This window comes from Erinaceus europaeus, chromosome 3, assembly GCF_950295315.1.
Source record: "Erinaceus europaeus chromosome 3, mEriEur2.1, whole genome shotgun sequence".
NCBI classification, from domain to species: Eukaryota; Metazoa; Chordata; class Mammalia; order Eulipotyphla; family Erinaceidae; genus Erinaceus; species Erinaceus europaeus.
In genome coordinates this window covers 43981308-44002103 of record NC_080164.1, presented here as the reverse complement: position 1 = coordinate 44002103, position 20796 = coordinate 43981308, and the positions used below count along the sequence as shown (strand labels likewise).

The 20796-nt window shown below is 38.8% G+C and overlaps 1 protein-coding gene across 3 annotated transcripts in view; it reads right to left on the bottom strand.

Annotated features, from left to right (window-relative positions):
• EXOC6B (exocyst complex component 6B) overlaps positions 1-20796 on the bottom strand; it is a 615405-nt gene that overhangs the window by 234846 nt on the left and 359763 nt on the right. For all 3 annotated transcript variants that reach the window (XM_007523677.3, XM_060187119.1, XM_060187121.1), the window contains exons 17-18: positions 13687-13821; positions 4603-4782 (exon numbers count right to left, since the gene is read on the bottom strand). In XM_007523677.3, the coding sequence (XP_007523739.1) occupies positions 4603-4782; positions 13687-13821 (315 nt within the window). The remainder of the gene's footprint in view (positions 1-4602; positions 4783-13686; positions 13822-20796) is intronic.

Sequence of the window (20796 nt, the reverse complement as noted above, 5' to 3'; positions counted from 1 at the left end):
CAACGTCTATGTTCAGCAGGGAAGCAATTACAGAAACCAGACCTTCCACCTTCTGCACTCCATCATGACCCTGGGTCCATACTCCCAGAGGGTTAAAGAATAGGAAAGTTTTCAAGGGAGGGAATGGGATACAGAGTTCTAGTGGTGGGAATTGTGTGGAACTGTACCCCTTATCTTATGGTCTTGTCAATATTTCCATTTTATAAATAAATATTTTAAAAAAATGAGCTTTGAAGAACAGTTACGATTGCAACACACAGTTTGAAGTGCAGATACAGTTAAACAATAAGACATGAAAAAACATCAAGGGTAGAAAACAGTAGAATACGTTTAACAAAAAACACTACTTCAATTTGAGAGGAATATCCTTGGGCCAACAGAAACAGGGAAAGCACAAAGACAATAAGGAAGTTAGGATCACATTATGGAAAGTCTTGATGGTTACAGAAAATATTTTGTACTTAATGGGAGGCACTCCCATCCATATAGCCCATCAACTAGTTCCTAAGGAGAAAGTCTGGGAGAGGTATCAGTTGTTACAAGGGCATTTTTAGACAAAGAAACTAAGGTAAATTAACGTAAGTTAGTTAAAAGAAGATTCTGCCCTGGGCCATGAAAATTAACATTTATAGCAGACAGTATAAACAAATTCAGGATTCCCTCCTCTGAGCTTGTTACTTGAAACTGCATTTCCCCTCTCTCAAGTATTTGAATAATAATTATCAGGATAACAAGAATATATTCTTGAAAGTATGCTCTTATTTGGAGCAGGCAAACTGAGTGGCTGTGCTTGCAACTGTGAATTATGTAATTGGAACATGAAGAAAATGCCTGTCTTTACCTCATCTTTAACTGAGAGGACACAATCACATTTTAGAAGTCTGTGGAAAACTTTATTATTATAATCATTTCTGGATGCCTGATGATGATAAGTATACCACCTTGGTCATCAAAATTCAAGGGTGGCTGAAAGATAGATAGCTCATCTAGTGGAGCCTGCCATTTGCCAAGCATAAGGCTCTGGATCCAAATCCCAGTACAGCATGGGAACACCACAGCACCAGGGTAAACTCCATGGATGGTGGAGTAGTGCTGGGATGCTTTACTGATTCTGTCTGTCTCTCTTTCTCCCAGTCTCTTCATTGTTATTTAAATTGTTTTGTTTTTGCATAGTTGGGGCCTTGTATGCGTATGGTTTCACAGTCCCTGGCTCACTTAGCTAGACAGAGAGAGAGAAACAGAGAGACAGAGAAGAGATACCTCAGTATTGAAGTTCCTCCCATGTGGTATAATATCTTGGACCTGGGCTGAGAACCACATGAGATAGCTCTCTGGCTCGCCAAGCCTTCTATGGAATTTTCTAATTCTCAGTGGGGTCCTGATATACAGAAGCTACATCATTCCATCTAGCTTCATACAGTCGGACAAGCCTAGCACAAAAGATAAAAGTGCCAGCTAATCACACGTGGACAAATAAAACTGTAGCAAGTCAATTCAAAAGAGTTTTTTTTTTTAATTGGGAGGAGGGGTTAATGATTCACAGTAGATACAGTTATTGGTACATGTGTAAAATTTCTCAGTTTTCTGTAAAACACTCTCATTCTCATCCTAGATCCTTCTCTACCAACATGTACCAGGAGCTGAGAATTTAGCATTTCTAAATGGGCTTTATGGTAGAAATACAAGGATAGCTTGCCATTTAAAATTTTACTAATACAATTTATTTCTAGTCAAAAAGAATTTTTAAAATGATCGTTTTCATTTTGTTTTGTTTTGTTTTATGTGCCTCCAGGGTTATGCTGGGGCTCAGTCTGGCACTATGAGTTCACTGCTCCTGGTGGCCATTTTTTTTATTTTATTGGATAAGACAGAGAGAAACTGAGAGGTGAGAGGGATAAAGAGAGGTAGAGACAAGAAGAGATATCTTCAGATTTGATCCACTGCTTGTAAAGGGTTAGTGTTAGTGTTAGTGTTAGGGTTACTCCAGCAGGTAGGGGAGCTGGGGGTTCAAACCTGAATCCTTGCATAGGTTCCTGTGCTTAGTACATGTTACAGTGCATATGAACCCAGGTTCAAGCCCCTCATCCCCACCTCCAGAGAGGAAGCTTCACTAGCAGAGAAGCACTGTTGCACATGTCTCTTTCTCTCTCTCCTACCTCTCAATTTCTGTCAAATAAATAAATACCCGTCAAATAAAAAAAAAATTCTTCCTGAGATGTTTTTTGTTCTATACTTTCCAGACCATGCAAGATGGAAGTGGTAAAAAGTCCAGGACCAACATCCTTCCCTGTGCCATTCATGGGCCTTAATTCTGTTTTCATTGTAACAAGGGATAGAACCATCAAGAAGGGGATTTCCACACTCACATAACAATGACTGGAGTTCAGTTTTACCCAGTCCAATGAGTCCCTGATCATCCCTTGCCTTGGTCCAAATCCCATCATTTGGGGGCTATATTGGCAAAGTATTCTGAAAAATATCAGGATGCTCTTATCCCAGAAGAGCTGGAGAAAAAAAGCAAGGGCCAGTTGAAGTGACATTAAGTTTCAAGTTCTTCAGGAAGAAGGGGTGGGGGGTCCTATACAGCATAAGTCTCTATTAGGCCACGGTTCTACTCCTCCATAGAATATGAGGAAAGATGTAAGCAAAAACCTCTCAACAGATGAGACGTGATGACATGGCATTGACAATCTTTAACCATTTTCTTCCCTGTTAACAACTGCTGATCTAGGAAATGTCTTTCTCAAAACATTCTTTAGGTCTGCATAAGAGAATGAATTGAAGGCCGCATACATGCAAAAAACATTACAAATTAGCATTGAAGGTCTCATGCATACAAAAATACAACTTAGCAGCTTCTGGAGCCCACCATTAGATTCATTATTTTTTTTCAAAGGGAGAAAGATAGAAAAGGGAAGGGAAGAGACAAAGAGCTACAGAAAGAAAATGAAGCATTCACTGCTCTACCGTGACCATTGTGTTATTCATGGTATCCCTAAGTGGTTGTCAGGGTTTGAATTTAGGGCTTCTCACCTGATAAGGTGCACATTCTACTGTGGGGGCTAATCTCTGGTGCATCAAATCATTTGAAAATTCTAAAATTGAAAAAGGTAGGGTTGCAGGGTAAAGTTTCTCTTAAAGATGGAGGTTTCCATTGTCCTCTTGGTGTTGAAAAGATAATGACATGCCAGGAGCTTCTAAAAAGATCTAAAGAACTACATCCCAGTTATGGGGGCAAAGGTCCACTACAACTATAAACAAAGGCTGGCCCAGTCAGTCCATGATGAGATGATAGTGATGAACCTCAAATTATAAGCCAGCAGTTCACAGTGCTTGCTTAATAAGGAAAAGAGCAAACCAATTTTGGTAAAAGAATCAATCACCAAACCTCTGCATGTATTTTTTTAAGTTTTCATTAAAATTTTTTATTATCTTTATTTATTTATTGCATAGAGACAGCTAGAAGCTGAGAAGGGGTTGACGGAGAGGAAGTGAGACAGAGAGACATCTGCAACACTGCTTCACCACTCATAAAGCTTTCCCCCTGCAGGTGGGGACTGGGGGATCAAACTCAAGTCCTTGTGCATTGTAACATAGGTGCTCAACCAGGTGTACCACTAGCTGGCATTCCTCTGCATATTTTAAACACAACATCAAACACCAATGAAACAGTAGTAGAAGAGATAGGACTATATACTTAACTAATATCCAGGACCATAAATAGATAAAATAATAATAACCAAGAAACAAATCAAGCAATATGTATGTAAAGTGTGTATATACAATAGGAAATAGTAATTTTAAAATGACCGATTAACATATTCAAGGAGGTACAGAATAGATAAATTAGATTAAAATAATAATTTCACTCAAGGATTTGAGTGCATGAAACTAATTAAATGGACATTCTAGAACTAAAGCACACATATGTAAAATTCCAACTCCTACATTTTCATTCTATTTCTACTATATCATTCATTATGTGTTTGCACAAATTAACTTGAAATTAGGAGCAATACAAGTAGAAGTGGTAATATGAAACTATTTTCAGAATAAACAAAATGCAATATTAAGCAAAACATAGTATTCATAGGTTTCTAAACTGTTAAGGGCAGGTAGTAATAATGTGAACTTTATATCCTAAAGAATTTAGTAAAATCAGAAAGTATTATCTTTTACCAAAATAATAATCAAAGAATTTTTTTTCATAGGGGCTGGGAGGTAGCGCAGCAGGTAAGTGCACATGGCGCAAGGCACAAGGACCAGAGTAAGGATTCTGGTTTTATCCCCCAGTTTCCCACCTGCAGGGGGTCGCTTTGCAAGCACTGAAGCAGGTCTGCAGGTGTCTATCGTTCTCTCCCCCTCTGTCTTCCCCTCCTCTCTCCATTTCTCACTGTCCTATCCAACAACAACAACAGCTATGACAACAATAACAATAATAACTACAAGTGCAACAAGGGCAACAAAATGGGAGAAATAGCCTCCAGGAGCAGTGGATTCATAGTGCAGGCACTGAGCTCCAGCAATAACCCTGGAGGCAAAAAAAAAAAAAAAAGAAGAATTTTTTTTTCATTATGGGCAAAGCAACAACAAATGACTTACAGGGAGGTGTGTGAATACAGCAAAGGTGCTACGTAAGAAGGCGATGAGGTCTACTAGGTAATCACTAGCTTTGTTGTCCAGATCTCCACTCATCCAGTCATAGTCAGCCAACTGTAAAAACTGGTCAATCTTCTGGTTTAAGTTGGTATAAATCTCCTCTTCAGCTGCATGTCTGGCATCCTGTAACATATGAAATTGAAAAAGTTACTCAGATTTTCAAATAAGCAAGGCAGAAATCTGCGCCTGGAGATCTCTCATACATATCCACTAAACTGACAGCATCAATACTACAGAATTCATAGAATTTTTCCATTTTCAAAAGCATAATAGTAAATTTTCTAGTTTGTATCTGCAAGATAATCTATCATTTTTGCTTCATCAAAGGCAAAAACTACTTTCACTATTCAGCAATCTATATTCTATTTTACTTTCTTTGTCTATAATTATAGTTACTCTTGGGATCATTTTGGCATTCATCTCTTCTGGCACTACAAGTGTCCCCCTTTATGTAATACCAGCCTCTCTAAATCCTCTAGTCTCTTCACAAGTACCCTACTACTACAAGTACCCTAAAATCTCAACATAATCACACTACACTATCCAGTTTGTCATCAAACAACTCCAAAGATTGGTACATTCCAATGTTTACAAAAAAAGTATCTGAGATAATGGCAGTCCTGAAGGATGATAAAACAATAATAAAAGAATTACAGGATCAATTAAGTTTGAAAAATTGAATTTAAGACATTCATGGGAGGCTAGCAAAATAGCTCACTTTGAATAGAGTGCTACTTTACCACGGGCAAACACCCAGGTTCAAGTCCAGCCCCCACTGCATTAAAGGAAGCTTGAGTGCTGCACTCTCTTTAACTCTGTTTCTCTGCAGAGAGAAAGAGAAAGAGAAAGAGAGAGAGAGGAGAAAAAGAAGGAAGAGGAGGAGGAGGGACAGAGGGAAAGAGAGAGGGAGAGGAAGACAGAGAGGAAGAGGGAGAGAGGGGGAGGAAAATGTGTATGGAATACACTATCATATAAAAGATTATAAGTATTGGGGGAATATTGTTTAAAGGAAATTGGAGGCTTAGTGTTGATACACCCAGTTGAGCATACACAAGGACCCATGTTCAAGCTCCAGGTCACCACATGCAGATGTGGAGCTTCATAGACAATGAAGTAGTGCTGCAAGTGTCTCTGTTTCCCCTTCCCCTCTAATTTCTTTATGTCCTATTAAATATAAGAAAAACAAAAGAAATAAATTATTTTAAAAACTGTTCCAATAAAATTCTTTTTAAAACTCTAAACTCTGCACCAGGCAGTCAGGATCGCACTGATGACAATTCACCAACAAGGATTGCCCAGAGTAAATTACAACCAACAGTCTATACCAACCAATATTCATTTCTCATTCTGGTCTCACTTGATCTCTAGTAAACATTCTCTGCTAGAACTCTGTGTGTTCTATTGGTTTTTCTGACATGATTTTTCTCCTGGTTTTTCTTTTATTTTTCTATCCTCTAATATCTAATGATCACTTTCTCTGGGTGATTTCATCATGTCTTATGACTTCCACTGTCTCTGTCCAAATCCTTTCTTATTAAATATGGTAATTGCTTTCAGGACTTTAGGACAGAAACTTTGAGGTTAAGGAATAGGTATCGTAATTCTTAGACTTCATCTGCTCCATTCAGTCCAAGGCAGACATTTAAGCAACATATCAAATTTCAACCATTCCTTCATAGTCAAAGATCATGCCCTATAAATTCAAACTCATATTCTTCTCTCCACCCTCATCTTTTAAATGGCAGTATCATTTTTTACAATATATTTACATTTTGTCATGTAGGTACTAACTATATTTAATTACATAAACTTCAACAGGCGCTCCTATGCTTATATCTTTTCATAGATACTAAAAATCTAATACTATCTATGATTTCCCATTTTACTACAGGTTTCCTTTTAAATGTCAGACACTATTTTTAGAAATCTATGGTTAAAGAAAAATTGAGCAGAAGTGCAAAGGATTTTTCAATACTGTTTTCTCTACTAAAAAGTTTTACTTTAATATGGTACATTGGCTACAACTTATAACCCAATATTGACATTTCATTGTTGACTCAAGTCCACAGTCTGCATTAGGATTTACATTTTGTGCTTTACAGTTAGTTGTGTGGGTACTGACAAATATACACGGTCATGCATGCATTCACCGTCAGACAGGATAGTCTCACTGCCTGAAAAATGTATTCTGCTCTATCCATCACTCTGTTCAATCCCGACATCCTCAAGAACATTCTCTTTTTACTTTTACCATTACTTTCCCTACCCATAAAGCAATATATTGGGAGTCAGGCAGTAGCACAGCGGGTCAAGCACAGGTGGCGCAAAGCGCAAGAACCGGTATAAGGATCCCGGTTCGAGCCCTCAGCTCCCCACCTGCAGGGGAGTCGCTTCACAGGTGGTGAAGCAGGTCTGCAGGTGTCTTGCTCTCCCCTTCTCTGTCTTCCCTTCTTCTCTCCATTTCTCTCTGTCCTATCCAACAACAACAACATCAATAATAACGACAACAATAAAAAACAGGGGCAACAAAAGGGGATAAATAAATATTTGGAAAAAAAAAGCAATATATTTAGGAACCACATAGTATGTGGCCTTGTCAGATTGACTCCTTTAACTTAGTAATATATTGCATTTTCAGGAAAATCATGATGTAATCAAAGGAGATCACCTGGGGCCACATCAAGACAGGATCAGAGCTACTTTGGGAACCCACCAAATCACCAGTGAGTGCAAACAAGTGTGCCTCCTGGATAAAGAGGAGCCTAAAGAGAGATTCCTGGGGCAAAAGCCCTTAGCTACTCCCAAGTGGCTGGTAACAGTCCTGGTAACAGTTGGGCAGTTGAGGCAAAGTTTTTCTTTGACCCACTTTTTCCCAGTGTTACCACTTGTCTTTTACTGTGGGTACTTTCTCATGTACCTATTGACTTATTATCTGTTAAATCCATCACTTTTTTTTTAACTAAGATAGATGATTTGTTTTCTTGTCTCCTTTTCTCTATTTGCTTGGTGGAGCCTGGACTTTGCACACAGACGATTTCTCTACTCCTGGGTCCCTGTCTTTTTGTTTTCCTTTATGTTCTTTCTTTCCTTTTTTTTTTTTTAACTGCTGAGTCGCATTTTTTTAAATTAACTTCTTATTGGATAGTGATTTGTAAATATTTTCTTGTATTTATTTATTTTTTCATTTTGTTATTTCTTCTGAAATATATTTAGATTTGTAAGATGAGGATCTAGTTTAATTCTTTGGTAAATTGCTGTCCTGTTTACCAACACAATTTATTAAAGAGAATACCCAACATATAACCATATCAGTGTTATAAATTAATTGATTATATATGGGTTTATTTCTGAGCTTGCTATTATTTTCCATTGATCTATGTTTCTCTCTTTGCTTCTCTCTTTCTTTCTCCCCTTCTTTCTTCCTCTCTTTCTTTCTTTCTTTCTTTCTTCCTTTCTTTCTTTTTCTTTCTTCCTTTCTCTTTAGTGCCAATTCCACATTGTTTTATCTTGAATGTAACTCTGAAAGCAGAATACCTTCAGTCTTGTCTTTCTCATGATTGCTTTGACTATTCAGTCTTTTGTGGTACCATTCAAATTCGAGGACTTTTTTTTCTTTTTTTTTCTATTTCTGGTGGGGGTAGATAGTATAATGGTTATGAAGAGACTCTCATGCCTGAGGCTCCAAAGTCCCAGGTTCAATCTCTGGCACCACCACAAACAAGAACTGAGCAATGTTCTGGTAAAAAAAAAAAAAAAAAAAAATCCTCGGGAGTCGGACAGTAGCGCAGCAGGTTAAGCACACGTGGCGCAAATTGCAAGGACCGGCATAAGGATCCCGGTTTGAACCCCGGCTCCCCACCTGTAGGGGAATCGCTTCACAGGCAATGAAGCAGGTCTGCAAGTGTCTCTCTGTTTCTCTTCTTCTCTATCTCCCCCTTCTCTCTCAATTTCTCTGTCTCTATCCAATAACAACTAAATAAATAAGTTTTTTAAAAAAGAATTTCTAAAAAAAAATCCTCATCTATTTAGGTGAAAATGTATTATTGGAATTTTTATAGGAATTGCATGAAACCTGTATATTTCTTTAGGAAATATGACTTTCAGTTTCCTTCATCTGAGCCTGATGTTTCTTCCTCTGGAGACATTCCTTTTGATCAGAATCTCAATTTTCACACTTTTTCTTTATTCAATTCCCAGGAGAAAGTCAGTCCCACAGCTTTAAATATCATCTTTGCACTATGGAATTCTACATTTTCTCTCCAATTATGAATCCATCCTGCTAATGAATGCCTCTATGCAACTGACAACTAATTATCTCAAAGTTAATATGCATCAATTGAAGACTTGATCTTACTCTTCCTCCACAGATCTATTATAATTTCACTGTCACTTACCTCAATAAATAGCAACAGTATTCATCTAGTTTTATTACTTCAAACTATCTATCCACAATTTGGGGTCAGGCAGTGGCACACCCAGGAAAGCACATGTGATACAATGGGTCAAGTTCCCAGTCTCCACTAGATTTCTGTCTCAATCTAATAATTTTCTTTAAAGTACTCGATTCTACTCTTTCTCTTATGATCCCAAACTCAAATAGCAATGAACTCATTAGAAACCAGAAGCAGAGTCTAAGGAATTACTCTTTTTTTTTTTTTTTCTTCCAGGGTTATTGCTGGGGCTTGGTGCCTGCACAACAAATCCACTGCTCCTAGAGGCCATTTTTTGCCCATTTGTTGCCCTTGTTGTTGTTGTTATTGTTGCCATTGATGTTGTTGTTGGATAAGACAGAAAGAAATCGAGAGAGGAGGGGAGACGTAGAAGGGTAGAGAAAGACAAACACCTGCAGACCTGTTTCACAGCTTGTGAAGCGACTCCCCGCACCCCTACCCAGGCTTGAACAGGGATACTTAACACCAGTTCTTGCACATTGCAATGAGCACTTAATCCACTGTGCTACTGCCCAGCCCCCTACTGTTTCTTTTTTAATGTGCTGGATAGTAAAACAAGGGTGTCGTGAATCACCAAGCATAGGATCAGCAGCAACCCTGTAATGACTAACTTATATTTAGATAGAAACAGAGAGGCAGAAAGAGAAAGACAGAGAGACAGAGAGACAGAGAGAGAGAGAGAGAGAGAGAGAGCACAACATGAAAGCATCCTTCAATGTGGTGGAGCTGGGCTCAGACCTAGGTTGCATGCAATGGCAAAGCAGCACACTAAGTAGCTATTTTGCTAGTCCTATAGCCCTTACATGTTATCTATACTTACTGAAATTACCTACAAATTGAACTCTCTCTCTCTCCTTCTCTCTCTTTTTACCAGAGAACTAATCAGCTCTAACTTATGGTGGTACAGAGGACTGAACCTCAGACTTCAGAGCCTCAGGCATGAGAGTCTCCCTGCATAACCATTACGCTATCTAGCCCCTCCCCAACTCTCTTCTTACTGAACTATAGTGTATTTCTTTCTTATTGGGGGGGATTAATGGTTTACAGTCAACAGTAAAATACAGTAGTTTGTACATGTGTAACATTTCTCAGTTTTCCACATAAAAATTCACCTCCTGGGGGGCAGGCAATTGCGCAGTAGGTTAAGCACACATGGCAAAGCTCAAGGACCAGCATAAGGATCCACCTTCAGGGGGGCAGCTTCACAGGCAGTGAAGCAGGTCTGCAGGTGTATTTTTCTGTCCCCCTTCTGTCTTCCCCTCCTCTCTGTCCTATCCAATAACAACAACAATAATAATCACAATAGCGATAAAACAAGGGCAACAACAAAAGGGAAAAAAAAAATAGCCTCCAGGAGCAGTAGATTCGTAGTGCAGGCACCAAGCCCCAGCAATAACCCTGTTGGCAAAAAAAAAAAAAAATCACCCCTTCTAGGTCCTCCTCTGCCACCATGTTCTAGGACCTGAACCCTCACCTCCACCCCAGAGTCTTTTATTTTGATGCAATACACCAAACCCAGTCCAAGTTCTGCTTTGTGTTTTCTTATTTTTCAACTTCTATTGTTATTATTATTAGTGATTATTATTATTATTATTATTATTTAATAATCATCAACAAGATTGTGGGACGAGGGGTACAGTTCATACAATTCCCACTACCAGAGTGCTATATATCCCATCCACTCCACTGGAAGCTTGCCTATTCTTTATCCCTCTGGGATTATGGAGCAAAGATCTCTATGGTGTGCAGAAGTAGGTGGTCTGGCTTCTGTAAATGCTTCTCTGCTTGACATGGGCACTGTCGATCCAAACCCCCCGCAGCCTGTCTCTACCTTTCCCTAGTGGGGAGGTGGGATTCCAGGACACACTGATGAGGTCATCATAGTAGTATTTTTCAATTTTTGTCTATGAGTGAGATCATCTTTTCTACATAAAAACTTTTATTACTTATTAAAATAAAAATCAGATGATCACTTTCACTCCCAATCTTCTAATGTTCTACATTTTATTTCAAAATTAAAGCAAAGGTACTTGTTGCCTATAAGGCAGAAATCATCTTATGTCTGACGACCTCTTGTCACTCTTAGCATCAATGATCAATTCATTGTTGCCAGATTGATTTTCTTCTACACTTGAACACACTAGTACTTGATTACTGTACTGTACTATCATCTCTGAGTAGAAAATCTATCAATCAGAAATTCAAACACTTATCAATCAGAAATCCAAGTGATTTTATTCCTCATTTCATTTGGGCCACTATTTTATTTACCAATTTATAATTACCACTACCTAGCATGATACAATAATAAACTTTTTTTTTAATCATATAACATTCCCACTAGAATACACACTCTGTAGTTAAGTTTATTTTGCTCATACCAGTAAATTGTCTTCCATATAGTATTAAAATGAGTACAATCAATGAAGAATCAAAATGCATTCATATAGTGGCTGGCTTCTTTGAAGACCATTAATTTTAACTCCAACAATCAAGCTTTTTTTTTCTCTCTGCTCAAGAATCCTGACTGCCACACAGTAGGTACACAACATTTTCAAGGGAGTTAAAATACTTTCGCTCTGTTTTATGACAGTGAGAAAACTAAGAACAAGGAAAGCTAAGTGTGCCAGCTCGATTATGTCATATGTGATGGAAACAAGAGGGAATTCTGCAAGAAAATACCTTGAAGACCTTCTAAGTCATTTTACCACCTTTCCAGTATAAAGGTTTCCATCTGTAAGGGAAAGTTCTCTGGAAACAGTAGCTTAGGAAAATACACACCGTGTAGCTATTATAATTGCCATGTTTATACTGAGCTCTGGATTTGCTGGCCTGAAACAGTCCTGGTAAAAATAAACTTTCAGTGTGTTTTAGGCAATCAGTGTTTCCAGTAAGTACTGTCAACATGACCTTTAGTGGTTCTCCAGAGTTTCTCCTTTACTAAGTATTTAACTAGCTGTTCAACCCCTATAGCTTCCTGTGTGTCTTTCATTTCCCTCAGCAATTGTTATACTGTAGTAATAAGTAACACACAAGCTGTCCTTTGAGAGAATAGCTGACCATAATTGAAGAACCTTTGAAATAACAAAATTGAAGTGGGTTAGGAAAAGAGTGATAAATAAATTACATACTTCTCATATTGTAGGTAAGTATACATGAACCTCGTGGTCTAAATGCTTAACTCCTTACTCCTTGCTGAACAATTACAGTTCCTCTCATTCTCTTCCCTGGAGAAACTCTGGTTTCCATTCTAAACCATGTAGAAATTTTTTTTTTTTTTAAAAACAAAAACCAGTTTTATTTTTCCAAATACAGAAGTTTGCATGTTTTTCAAATATTGCTTCAAAGCAACATTTCTATATACAACACTTTCTGTCCTGTTCTAATAGCTCGTAAATATAGATAACGTATCCACAGTGCAATGTTGGCTCATCAAGGGTTCACCTTGCATACACTCATCACATAAAATGATTACTCAAATCAAAACTTTTGTCAAGGCAATTTTTTATAGATGGTCTTTTCAAAACATAGGTAGTGTGTGTGTGTATGTATGCATATATGTACACACATAAATATTTTTAAATGAAAATATTTAACAATGCAAATATTTCATAGCTATTAAATTTTCATTTAAAATATTTTATTTAGTCATTTATTGGAAAGAGACAGAGAAAAACTGAAATGGAAAGGGTAGATAGAGAAAGAAAAAGAGAGACAATTGCAGCACTGCTTCATAACTTGTAAAGCTTCCCTCCACAGTCAGAGCCCAGGGGCCTGAACCAGGCCCCTCATACATGGTAACATGTAAGCCCAACCAATTACACCACTGCCCAGGCCCAGTTACTATAATTTCAATAAAACTGTCAAAGTTCAGCCTAAAGCTGTTAAGGTTCTCTGTATCTCATGAAATAAATAAAAATAAATCCTAGAGGTAGAAAAACGTCTTTAGTGGCTGAACATCTCTTTTTCCTTTTTCCAAATTTACTGAGGCGTAACTAACAACAAAGCCAGAAAATATTTGCAATATACATTGTGTTAATCTTATATACAAATATATTATCATGGATACCTAAAATGTGATTATTTAATATTTTATATTTATTTATTTTCCCTTTTGTTGTCCTTGTTTTTTTATTCTTGTTGTAGATATTATTGTTGTTATTATTGATGTCATCGTTGTTAGATAGGACAAAGAGAAATGGAAAGAAGAGGGGAAGACAGAGAAGGGGAGAGAAAGACACCTGCAGACCTGCTTCATTGCCTGTGAAGCAACTCCCCTGCAGGTAGGGAGCCGGGGACTCAAACCAGGATCCTTAAGCCAGTCCTTGTGCTTCATGCCATGTGTGCTTAACCTGCTACGCTACCACCCAACTCCCGATTATTTAATATTTTTATCACCACTATCCTTTTTTGTGATAACATTTTAAGTTCTATTCTCCTAGCAGATTTCAATTCTCAAGAGAATGTTATGAATCACACCACTGTGTATCGTGGGAGTAATAAGGACATACTAGGTAGGATGCCTACAGATTGTGAGCACCAGAAGTAGGTATATAGCAAGATAGGGTCTTCTCACCTTAAAAGTTGTAGTGCCATAGAGCTTGGTTGTGTGGACTGTTTCTGGAAGCACATTAGTGATATTGGTGATGAATTCTTCCAAGTACTTACAAGATTTCTCCAAGTGGGTTGTATTGATAATAATCTGGACAAGCTAGAAAATAAAAACATAGAAGTCATTTGTCTAGTTGTTATATAGGGAAATGGTTAACATTAACTGTTAACACAAGGAAAATAAAGTGTATGATGGTACAAGTATTCTCAGCTGTACAAACAGTATGTTAAGAGTATGAACACAATTACTACTTCTACTATGAGCTTTCCATGACCTCTTCCCTTGTATTTTCTGTTACTACAGGATCACTTTTCACTTTAAGTATGCTTTCTTGTTTAAAAAAAGACTAGACCAGTCTACACCCATGTTCAGCGGGGAAGCAATTACAGAAGCCAGACCTTCTACCTTCTGCAACCCTCAATGACCCTGGGTCCATGCTCCCAGAGGGCTAGAGAATGGGAAAGCTATCATGGGAGGGGGTGGGTTATGGGGATTGGGTGGTGGGAATTGTGTGGAGTTGTACCCCTCCTACCTTATGTTTTTGTTCATTAATCCTTTCTTAATAAAAAATTTAAAAAAAAAAGACTAGACTAAGAATTTGGGCCAAAGAACTAAACACAGTTTTCTAAAAATGAGATACACATGGAGAAATGCTCCACTTTACTTGTCATTAAATAAATGCTAATTAAAACTACACTGAGATACCATCTCACACCTGAGAGAATGGCTTACATCAACAAAACAAGAAATGACAGGTGTCAGAGAGGTTGTGGAGAAAAGGGAATTTGCTTCACTGTTGGTGGGAATGCAAACCCATATAGCTCCTTTGGAAGACTGTATGGAAAGTCCTTTAACAAATGAAAATGGAAGTACCTTAGGATCCAGCAATAATACTCTTAGGTATTTATCCAGTGCACATTCAAGCACTAATTAGAAGTGACATGTACACCGTTATGTTCACAGCTGCATTATTCACAACAGCCAAAGAGTGGAAGCAGCTTAGATGCCCATCATCAGGTGACCGGCTAAAGAAGTTATGGGACAGGGGCATGGTGGTGATGCACCTGGTTAAGCAGACATATTACAGTGCATAAGAAACCAGGTTTAAGCCCCTGGTCCCCACCTATAGGGGGAAAGCTTTAGGAGTGGTGAAACAGGGATGCAGGTCTCTTTCCCTCTCTACCTCTCCCTTCTCAAAGTATTTCTGTATCTATCCAATAATAAATAAATAAAAATGTTAAAAAATAAGTTCTGTGATCTATATTCCATGGAATACTACTCTGTAATAAAAAAGATGGCATTGTGTCCTTTGGGGCAAAATGGATGGAACCAGAGGTGATTATAGTTAGCGAAATAAGAGATGAAAGATAACTACCAGATAGTTTCACTTATATATGAAATATACAGATCTGATTTACATGAACTTACCAAAAAAATTTAATAAAACAGAATCAAGCAAACTGTTTATAAGACTTATGAGAACTATGGTAGTTATCTGTGGGAAGGAGGGGATAAAGAACTTTGGTGGTGGGTGTGATATGGTAATCTTACACATGGTAATCTCACAATTTTGTAAGGAAAAAAACATACTGGAAGTCAGGTGGTGGTGGTGCACCTAGTTAAGTGCTGTCAGTGCAACAGGACCCAAGTTCAAGCCCCTGGTCCCCACCTTCAAGGGAGAAGTTTCACAGCTGTTGAAGCAGATCTGCAGGTGTCTTTCTATCTCTTCCCTTCTCTATCTCCCCCCTCTCAAGCTGTGTCTCTATCTAATAATAAATATATTATACTTACAAAAGAAAGGAAGGAAGGAAGGAAGGAAGGAGGGAAGGAGGGAAGGAAGGAAGGAAGGAAGGAAGGAAGGAAGGAAGGAAGGAAATAATCACCACCAAGATTAGTAATGTCTTTGTGCAGACACCGAGCCCTAGTGATAACCCTGGTAGCAAATAAGTGAATGAATGAATGAATAGTTTAAATAATTGTATCTAGATCAGATAACTTGATTAAAGTGAACTAGAAATGAAGTCCAAATCTACTTCAAACTGTGAACTCTTCTAAATGATGTCTGGCAAAAGCATAAGCTAGAAGCCCTGTTGCCTTGTATGTCTATACACTGGGACGCAAAAGGAGATTCTGGATTGGCCATTACATAGCCCTTTTATTTTGCAGTATGTAAAAATAAATAAATAAATAAATAATGACACCTATGACTTATATCAACCATTAAAAGTGATATATCCCAGAATCTATAAGTACTATGAAGAGAAGTGTAATGAATTTCCTCCCCATCCCCCTCCTTCATCTTTAATTTTTCCTATTCAGAAGAATATGGCTGGTGGTGGGGCTGTGGCAGTTAGGAAGTAATGTAATGGATGAACTTAGGTTTACTTTGAGCCTCTGGAGAGGTAGGTAAAGGGGAAGTTGTAACTAAAGATGAAAGGAAGATACATGTTTGTATAATCGAATGATACTTCAAAATAATGCTGAAATGTTGGCATTATAACATAGGAGCTATCACTGTTGCACATTGTACAGCAGTAAAATATAAGTAGGATTAAATTTCAAAGTAAATTATTTTTATTGTTGTTTGTTTTCAGATAGAGACAGAAATGGGGGGGGGTGTCGGGTGTGGCATAGCTGGTTGAGCGCACATGTTACAGTGCACAAGCACAGAGATTTGAGCCCCCGGTCCCCACGTGCAGGGGGAAAAGCTTCTCAAGTGGTGAAACAGGGTTGCAGGTGTCTCTCTGGCTCTCTCTCCCTCTCTATCTCCCTCTACCCTCTCGATTTCTGGCTGTTTCTATCCAATAAATAAAGATAATTAAAAAAAAAAAAAAACATAGGGAGTCGGGCTGTAGCGCAGCGGGTTAAGCGCAGGTGGCGCAAAGCACAAGGACCGGCATAAGGATCCCGGTTCGAACCCCGGCTCCCCACCTGCAGGGGAGTTGCTTCACAGGCGGTGAAGCAGGTCTGCAGGTGTCTATCTTTCTCTCCCCCTCTCTGTCTTCCCCTCCTCTCTCCATTTCTCTCTGTCCTATCCAACAACGACAACAACAATAATAACTACAACAATAAAACAACAAGGGCAACAAAAGGAATAAATAAATAAAATAAATATTAAAAAAACATTAAAGAGAGAGAGAGGGGTCATAACAATCACAGAGGTTCTCTCAATGTGGTGGGGAACTTGGAACGTATACAAGACAAATCAGCACACCAGTGCCCAGAAATAGTTCACTTCGGCAATATGCTGCCTTGCCATGTGCATGACACAGGTTTGGGCATGGTCCCCACCATACTACAAGAAGCTTCCATGCTGTAGTCTCTCTTATGCTCTTTCTGACTGTCTGCCTCTATCTAAAATACAAAATAATGAACAAACTAAACAGCACACTTATTCTAGGAAGTCACTTTGTAAACCCTAACAGTACATTTCTAAGCCCTAAGCAGCACCGTGGATAGGGATAAAAAAAAAATGTGGTTCATAGTTAGAAAATGCATGCCAGGGAGCCGGGCTGTAGCGCAGCGGGTTAAGCGCAGGTGGCGCAAAGCACAAGGACCGACATAAGGATCCCGGTTCGAACCCCGGCTTCCCACCTGCAGGGGAGTCGCTTCACAGGCGGTGAAGCAGGTCTGCAGGTGTCTATCTTTCTCTCCCCCTCTGTCTTCCCCTCCTCTCTCCATTTCTCTCTGTCCTATCCAACAACAAGGACAACAACAACAATAATAACTACAACAATAAAACAACAAGGGCAACAAAAGGGAATAAATAAATAAAATAAATATTTAAAAAAAAAAAGAAAATGCATGCCAACTCATAATGACAATGCGTGAGTAATGGGTTGGACAAAGGTAAAAGACACCTTCCACTCCACTAAGCAGCTGGAAGACCTTGAGAAAAGTCTCTTCTGAAGCATAGTCACAGAGGGCAAAGACCCAGAGACACAGTCCAGCAAAGAAGAAAATTTAGAGTCATCTTCAGGCTAGTTGTATTATTTCCTCAACTCATCAGACAACTTCATGTTCAGAATAGGCTCTTTCCCTCTATCCCACAGTGAGAATTTGGAGAGTCTGAATTTGGGACACAGATACTGAAATTACTCAAAATGTCAACCTTTTAATTTTAGAGGACTTGAGGAGAAAAATGCTTTCCAAAATAAGGAATTTATCACTGGATTGAAGTGGTATACAGTTTTAATTATTTAAATTAAATCCGCCTTCCTGAACAGGAAGGTAGCTAGGTACTGGCAAGGCTGTTGTGATGTAGAAGTCAGAAATGCAAGAGAGTTAATTTAGAGAGCTGAAAAATTTCTATTTTAAAGTCAGCATTACCTACAGGGAACATATTCTATCTATCAAAAAGAAATCCTAATAATAAGGAGGAATCATGTCATGTTATAAAAATAAAAAACAGTAGCAGTCAAAGAGAAAATTGTCCTGTTTTGCAGGATATTGGCAGTTTAAGAAGAAAAAGGAGGCGGTTTCACTGGGTACAGTAGTAATTTCCCCTGACTTTTTAAAGATCTGTCAACACAAAAGATCATCATGAATTGCATCAATTGCCTGTCAGTCACTTTTGAAATGTTTCATTGCTGAGCATAGAATAGACTATTAAAACACTTTAAGATTACAGTAGATACCATGTCATTTTCACAGGGAATATTGTCTATTAATGAGGTCTAAGTGATCTCTACTCCTGAATGACAGCTAACCAAAATCCTTACAAGGGCATTTACAAATGCGAAGCCAGCTGCTAGAGGAAAATTTTGAAATTAGGATAAAATGAAGCAATGTCAGGTAACAGCTTCATCAGAGATTCAGCCCCTTTAATATTTTTAACCCTTACTTCCCACTCTGTTAGGAAAACATTATCATCCTAGCAATCCAAATTGTCCTTAAATTGTTTCAGGGACACGGAACTAACAAAACAACAGAGTAGATACTGGTTATCTCTTATAGAAAATAAAGTTCTATAAAAGCTGCACCCCCCCCCCCACACACACACACACAAGATGGAAGGAAGGAAGGAAGGAAGGAAGGAAGGAAGGAAGGAAGGAAGGAAGGAAGGAAGGAAGGAATTACAAAGCAACCACCTATTATAACCAGATGACAGAAAACACAGGTCAAAACCACTGAAAAGCAAAAAAAAATTTTATGTCCCTCCTTCCTGGTATGGGAGAACACCAAATCAGGAAGGCATAGAGCTGACTGCAGAAACCACTTGCCTAGTTTTGCTTCAGACATCTCAGGAGATTTTGAATCACAATGAGACACAAGTGCTCTATTACTGGCAAACTCCACTTAAGAAAATGGCACTCTCTTCATCAATTCAACACTAAGCCATAAATGCCAAGAGATGTTCAGTCTCAACTGTAAAACACATCTGGTGTTCACACATTCTCTTATATTAAAATTGATGTTCACTTCTTTCCAAAAGTTGAAAATTTACAATGAAACTTCAAGACGGCAAGCAAGAAAATGGGAGGTTACACTCTACTCTGCAACACCAATGCCTCCCAACTATTAAGACTTTCGGTCAGATGGTAGTGTAGTGGGTTAAGTGCACATGGCGCCAAGCACAAGGACTGGCGTAAAGATCCCGGTTCGAGCCCCCGCCTCTCCACCTGCAGGGGGGTTGCATCACAAGTGAAGCAGGTCTACAGGTGTCTATCTTGCTCTCTCCCTCTCTGTTTCCCCTCTTCTCTCAATTTCTCTCTGTCCTATCCAACAACAACATCAATGGCAAAAATAACAATAAGGACAACAAAAAGGGCAACAAAATGGGGGAGGAAGACTTTCAAGATGATAAGGAACTAAATCATAATCTTGGGTCTAAGCTATCCCTAGGACTATAAGAAATTATGTCAGGGGAGCCAATGGTGGCTAGAAGTCAAGCCTAGGGACCTCAAGAAATTTCTTCAGATCCTGATCTATCTGTACAGAAAGGAGATCACAGAGAACATAAAGAGCTTCAGAGAATGGGGTGAGGAGAAGAAGAAGATGAAGAAGAAGAAGGAGGAGGAGAAGAAGAAGGAGAAGAAGAAGGAGGAGAAGGAGAAGGAGGAGGAGGAGGAGAAGGAGAGGAAGAGGAAGAAGAAGGAGAAGAAGAGGAGGAGGAGGAGGAAGAAGAAGAAGAGGAGGAGGAGGAGGAGGAAGAAGAAGAAGAAGAAGGAGAAGGAGCAGGAGAAGAAGGAGAAGGAGAAGAAGGAGAAGAAGGAGGAGAAGGAGAGGAAGAGGAAGAAGAAGAAGAAGAAGAAGAAGAAGAAGAAGAAGAAGAAGAAGAAGAAGAAGAAGAAGAAGAAGAAGGAGAAGAAGAGGAAGAAGAAGAAGAAGAAGAGGAGGAAGAAGAAGAAGGAGAAGAAGGAGCAGAAGGAGCAGGAGAAGAAGGAGAAGGAGAAGAAGGAGAAGAAGGAGGAGGAGGAGGAGAGGAAGAGGAAGAAGAAGAAGGAGAAGAAGAGGAGGAAAAAGAAGAAGGAGAAGAAGAGGAGGAGGAAGAAGAAGGAGCAGGAGAAGAAGGAGAAGGAGAAGGAGAAGGAGAAGGAGCCACAAAAGAAACCTGTACCATGTGTGAACAGCAAGACAAGGAACACTGAAGGAAAGCACAGGAAATATGTGAGGTTTTTTGTTTGTGGTTTTTATTGGGTTTATTTTTGCTTCTTTCCCCTTCTCCCAAGTCTTGAAGCCAGGGATTCAAGTCTTTAGAGGCTGCTAAGGTTAAGTCCCCAACCAAAAGAGAGAACCCCTAAGACCATATTCCAGAAGTAAACCAGAACTCAGGTTCCAGCAGAAAAAACATTTACTGTGAAATAGACTGCTAGAGTTAGAGAAGGAAACCACAGCTGCACTAGAATCAGCAGTGCCTCAAGACACATGCATCAGGGTACCTACAAATCCTGTGTGAACTTGCGCAAGCTGTCTGGGGGAATAACTGTGGGTATAGATGAAGAGTGAAATCCAGTGAACTGCTTGTGGCTACTGGAAGCTAGAAAATTAAACCTAAAGAATACAGTCTCCTACCCAGATTACCCTAGTGTCAGAGTTGTGACTAGACAGTCTTCAGAGAAAACAAGACCAATC